Source organism: Pygoscelis adeliae, unplaced genomic scaffold, assembly GCF_000699105.1.
Source record: "Pygoscelis adeliae isolate BGI_AS28 unplaced genomic scaffold, ASM69910v1 Scaffold515, whole genome shotgun sequence".
In the NCBI taxonomy this organism is placed as follows: Eukaryota; Metazoa; Chordata; class Aves; order Sphenisciformes; family Spheniscidae; genus Pygoscelis; species Pygoscelis adeliae.
The window spans coordinates 52,164-57,506 of NW_008824720.1; the positions used below are offsets into that span (position 1 = coordinate 52,164).

The following is a 5,343-nucleotide window of genomic DNA, read 5'->3' on the forward strand; positions in this document are numbered from 1 at the left end:
CAGGGGGTCCTGGGCAGGCAGGGCGAGTTCTGTCCTGGGTTCTGGTTGATCGTGGTGAGCACTTAGCTTGCATGTTCAGGACAAACTCTGATCACCCTGTTGTCTTGCCATCTCTGGCCGTGCTCCCCAGGGCAAGGCAGAGGCTGTGCTGTGACAAAGCCAGCTGGGCAGCAGTAGCCCGAGTGCTTGCACGCTCCCACTGAGGTTTCTTTTTGGGGAGGCCACGCCTGTTTCATTTGAGAGGGCTGCTATTGTTCTCTTTATGGTAGGCTAAATCTTAGCCTGGGCATGAGACTGCCCTCACCCACGGGTGAAAGCAGACGGTGTGGGTGCTTGGCTCAGCAGGGAGTCCATGGGCCAAGCTGGCCTGAGGTCTGGCTTTCCTTCCGCAGGGCGTACGTCTCTCTCTTCATGAGACATTTGTGTGAACCTGGGGCAGATGGTGCCGAAACCTTTGCAGACGGCGTTCCCCGGGAAGGGCTGTCACGGCAGCACGTGCTGACTCGCATAGGAGTCATGTCACTAGTAAGGAAGAAGGTGGGTGACTAAAACTTTAAATGTGCCCTTTCAGGTATGTTCTGGAGGCTTGTGGGTTTCATTGGCTGCTGAATGCCTCTTGCCAGGGATCCCCTACTGAATCTCCCAGGCTCAGTGCAGATCCATTTTTGACCGGGCTGGAAATGTCTCTGCTGTGTTTGACTTGATGGTGTGCATCTGCCCCAGGTCCAGGAGTTTGAGCATGTCAATGGGAAGTACAGCACCCCAGATCTGATTCTCGAGGGCCCGGAGAGCAAAAAGTCCAGCGAGATTGTGTCTTCAGATCCCAACACCCCCGTCCCGGCCAGCCCAGCACACATGCACACGGGACCTGTGGCCCTTGCGGGTAGGTGTGCCTACAGGCTTCCAGGGGATTGTGGTTTTGGTCTGGTTCGGGAAGGGAGGTGGGCCAAGACACCAGAAGGTCTTGCAGGTGTCTGCCTGCCCTGGCAGTGTGCGTGGCCCTCTGGGGCCCCCTTCAATAGCTTCCTTGCTTTGCTGTTGCTACAGACAAAACAGAAACGCAACTTGGGTTCCAGGAGGAAAAGGACCAAGTAGAGCAGAAGTTCAGGAAGGTGTCCGACAGCCAGGTAGGGTGGCTTCTTTCAGCATCTCCTCCGGGAAGCCTTCTCGTGGCCTGCCCAGGAACTTGGAGTTCTCCCCAAGGAAAGGGCAAGGCCGGGCTGATCTGGTGTGGGCACTTTATGTTAAGGTGCCTTTGAGCGCCGAGAAGGTGGAAAGCGAAGAGCACCCAGAAATCTGCGACAGCAAAGAGAAACCGAGGGAAGAGAAGCAAGAGGAGAGTGAAAAGGCTGAGCCTTCTCCTGAGCCTCTGGTGAAAGGTGAGTCTCTGTGGCTCGGGTGAACGTGATCCCCATGCATGGGCTCCCCTCTCAGCCATGGCTGGGACTTCTGAGGGGCTGTGGCACTCAGCAGTGACACCGATTTGCGCTGGAGAAGTTCTGCAGCTGAAGTTGTGTGGAGACCAGGGCGTTCACCCTAACAGCCTGGGATGCGCTGGTGCTCCTGATGGGCGGGCTTTTCCTCTGGTGGGAGGCTCCCGCACTTGCACCTTGCTTAGGTCTTCCTCTTCTCCAAATCACAGTGGGAAACCTGAATGTTGCAAGGTCTTGTGGCAATTCCTGAAAAACCCCAACAATTCCAGATTGTACATTATGAGAAGTGCTCACTTTGGGGGGCATTTTCTGTTCCTAGCAATATGTTCTTCTGGATGTCTCAAGAAGGAGGGAAAACTAAATAAGTTTTCTTGATAAAATGCAGAAGAATATTCTGTTAGAAGTTTTTCGAACACCTTGAACGTACATACAATATAAACACTTTACTCTAAAAGGGAAAGTCTATCCAGACAATAAGTTGTTGTTCCCTGAAGAGCATTTTGCATGTCAAGCTTTTCTCATAGTCCCGTTCCCTTCTGCAGATGAGGGGATTCAAGAGAAAGAGAAGCCTTTGGAGAAGCCGGAGTTGAACAGCAGCCCAGGGAAAGGGGAGGACAAAGAAGTCAAACCAGGTGAGGCATGAGGAGGCTTTGGGGTGAGAAGTGGTGTGAAGGGTCTCCAAAGCAAGGCAGGTGCCTGGCGCAGAGGCGAGGGAGTGTGTCCGTGGGGCGATGGCGAGGACAGCCGTCAGCACCCGCAGCAGTTGGTGCTTGTCTCCTGGTGATGCTTGGGAGTCACGGGCGGGAGCAAGACCCTGTTATGGTGGGCTCTGCCTGTGCCTGCCGTGCAAACAGTAGGACCTGCTGGAAGAGGCAGATGGTCGGCTGCTGTGGAGCAGAGAGCAGGCTGGTGGCTTTTCCAACAGTGGCTTTAGCGAGGACTTCCTCTGGCAGCTGATGGGGCAAGGATGACACCGGTCGGTCTTTTGGCAGAGTACGGTTAGACAGGTGCAATTTCTTGTGTTTGCCAAGCAGAGGACGCCAAGGCAGAGGAGAAGGAGCAAAGCGAGGCTCAGCAAAATGGTGACAAAGAGGAAGAGGAGGATGGAAAGAAGGATGACAGAAATGTGAACTTCCGATTCATGTTCAACATTGCTGACGGTGGCTTTACAGGTAAGAGCAAGAGACGAGGCATCGGCCGCTCCTGCAGAGCTTCTGCACAAAAGCTCTGAACCTGTGCAAGAAATGCGAACCATGTAAACAGACTGCAGACGGGACGGTGCTTCAGCCTCGCAGCAGGGTGTCGGTTTTGCGCTGTGCCCATGGCCACCCGGGAAATGTCATCGCTCGCCCTGCCTGATGTGCTGTGCCATGTCCCCGGCAGCCCTGCTGCCTGACCGGGCTGTCTCGCTTCTGCTTCCGCAGAGCTGCACACGCTGTGGCAGAATGAGGAAAGGGCTGCCATCTCCTCTGGCAAGATCTACGACATCTGGCACCGCCGACACGACTACTGGCTGTTGGCAGGAATTGTCACGTACCCTTTGACTTGGGAGTGTGCCTCCTGCTGTCGGGGGAGGGGAGCTGATGAGGCGAGGCAAGGGAGGCGTCCGTGGGGCGTGGGAGCTGGGGTGACGGTGCGGTGATGAGCAGGGAGGGGGTTTGGCAGCGCAGCGTCACTGCGGGGGGGCATGCTGTCAGCTGGCCGGTTCTTCCCTTGACACTCCCTCCGCACCAGTCACGGCTACGCCCGATGGCAGGACATCCAGAATGACCCACGCTACGTGATCCTGAACGAGCCATTCAAGTCGGAGATACACAAGGGGAACTACCTCGAGATGAAGAACAAGTTCCTTGCCCGGCGGTTCAAGGTGAGTTGCAAGTCCAGGACTTGTGAGTCCTTACCGGCGGGGAGGACCAGAGCGGCGCCCCAAAGCTGGGGGGGAGCCCACCAGCACCTTCTGGGAGCGCAACAGGGAGTGGTTGCATGCTTTGCGAGGGGCTTGTGGTTGCCAGAGGAGAGCAGGCACCCAGCAGCCAGGGCTTGATCCCGGGGAGCTTGCAGGCTCTGCAGCATGCTGCACGGGACCAGGCTGGCTGCCCTGGGCTCCTCTCTGCGAGTGGGCTGGGCTGGGTGCTCTGCCCATTCCCGACATGTGCGATGCTGTGGAAATGCTGCCCACATCCCTTTCTGGGATGCTCAGCATCTGAATGGGCCCACGTGGGATAAGAAAACATAAGGGCTAAGCCTGTTCCCCCAGGAGCTTCTGGGGGTGAGGCCAGTGGGGTGCACGGCAGGGCAGAGGCTCTGCTGGCACAAACCGCGTGGGCAGCTGGAGCCTGCGGAGCGGTACTGGTTTACGCTTGTGTGGGATCTAGTCCTGAATCCTTCCCCTCCTGTACCTCCCAGTTGCTGGAGCAGGCCCTGGTGATCGAGGAGCAGCTGCGGAGGGCTGCGTACCTCAACATGACCCAAGACCCCAGTCACCCGGCCATGGCATTGAACGCCCGTCTGGCTGAAGTGGAGTGCCTTGCCGAGAGCCACCAGCATCTCTCCAAAGAGTCCCTGGCTGGGAACAAGCCCGCGAACGCCGTCCTGCACAAGGGTGCGTGCTGGCAGAGTAGGGGCAGGAGCCTGCCCCAGGGAACGGTTTGCCGTCCTGCCTGTGGGGAAATCCAGCCGGGAGGTTGTCCCTGTCTCGCGTTCCCTTGGCCAGGAGCTGCCTGCTCCTCCCCAGCTTGCTTTGCCGGCAAGGGCCCTGGAAAGTGACATGCCGCTGCTGCAGCTGGTGGTGGCGGGGGTCCGCAGTGCTCTTTGCCATCAGCTCCTGGCTGCTGGAGCTCATCAATCCCCGGGGCTGGAATGCCGGGGGTGCTCCCACCTCTGCCGGTGGTCTGGTGGGCATCCCCCTGACCTGAGCCCTGCCTTGCTCTGCTCGCAGTGCTGAACCAGCTCGAGGAGCTGCTGAGTGACATGAAGGCCGACGTGACGCGCCTGCCCTCCATGCTGTCCCGCATCCCACCCGTGGCCGCCCGGCTGCAGATGTCCGAGCGGAGCATCCTCAGCCGCCTGGCCACGCGCGGGGGGGACCCCGCCGTCCAGCAGGTCAGTGGGGACGGGGATGGAGCACCTCGCTGGGGGTGGCGGTGGGGCTGCAGGTCAGCGGCTCTTCTCCCTCCTTACCTCCCTAGGGCTCCTTCGGCTCCTCCCAGATCTACAACAATAACTTTGGGCCAAATTTCCGAGGTCCTGGGCCGGGCGGGATTGTCAACTACAGTCAGATGCCTCTGGGACCGTATGTGACCGGTAGGTCAGGGTTTCGAGCAGACGCTCCCAGGCAGAGAAATTCAGGGGGTGGATTTGAGGGGGCCAGGAGCATCGCCAAAGGACGGTGGGCAAGCAAGGTGTTTCTTCTCTCATCACAGATATTTAGCTGTTCCCACGATTTTCCTCTGCAGCTCCCGTTTCCAGCTGAGGTAAGGCTGTGCTTACTGCTCTCCGCGTTTTGTTTGCCGGGGTCTCGTGGGAACACGTGTGCAGACACGTGACGGGGCGGCCAGCTGTACGAGACCACTCCACTCTGCCTCCCTGAGTGCCGGTCTCTGGATGCAGACTCTGGCTTGAGCAACCACAGCGGGTACTGGCAGCGGAGGCAGGAACAGGGGCAGGATCCTTCCCAAAGCCCTCAGGCCGGACGCCTGAGCTGGCTGCCCCTGCCCAGGGGGGCTGGCACGCTCCCCCTGCCCCTCCTTTGGTGTGGGGAGGGTCCGGAGCCTGGCTGACGGGCAGCTCTCCCCTCTCCTTGCAGCAGCCCCCGGGGGCCGCTCCCCGGCCCCCCAGCCAAAAGCCGCCCTGTCGCTGGAGGAAGGGCAGGGGAAGCGCGGCAGCGGTGCCTGCGGGGAAGACACGGTGC

General features: G+C 59.1%; 1 protein-coding gene across 1 annotated transcript in view; it reads left to right on the forward strand.

Moving 5' to 3' along the window:
* Positions 1-5,328, forward strand: part of CHD5 (chromodomain helicase DNA binding protein 5) — a 30,620-nt gene extending 25,292 nt beyond the window's left edge. Inside the window, exons 30-42 of the mRNA XM_009323225.1 lie at positions 393-537; positions 724-883; positions 1,048-1,127; positions 1,250-1,379; positions 1,976-2,065; positions 2,468-2,605; positions 2,858-2,966; positions 3,168-3,300; positions 3,840-4,035; positions 4,372-4,535; positions 4,622-4,736; positions 4,856-4,906; positions 5,239-5,328. Coding sequence (XP_009321500.1) covers positions 393-537; positions 724-883; positions 1,048-1,127; positions 1,250-1,379; positions 1,976-2,065; positions 2,468-2,605; positions 2,858-2,966; positions 3,168-3,300; positions 3,840-4,035; positions 4,372-4,535; positions 4,622-4,736; positions 4,856-4,863 — 1,468 coding nt within the window. The 3' untranslated portion in view covers positions 4,864-4,906; positions 5,239-5,328. The remainder of the gene's footprint in view (positions 1-392; positions 538-723; positions 884-1,047; positions 1,128-1,249; positions 1,380-1,975; positions 2,066-2,467; positions 2,606-2,857; positions 2,967-3,167; positions 3,301-3,839; positions 4,036-4,371; positions 4,536-4,621; positions 4,737-4,855; positions 4,907-5,238) is intronic.
* Positions 5,329-5,343: the final 15 nt, after the last annotated feature.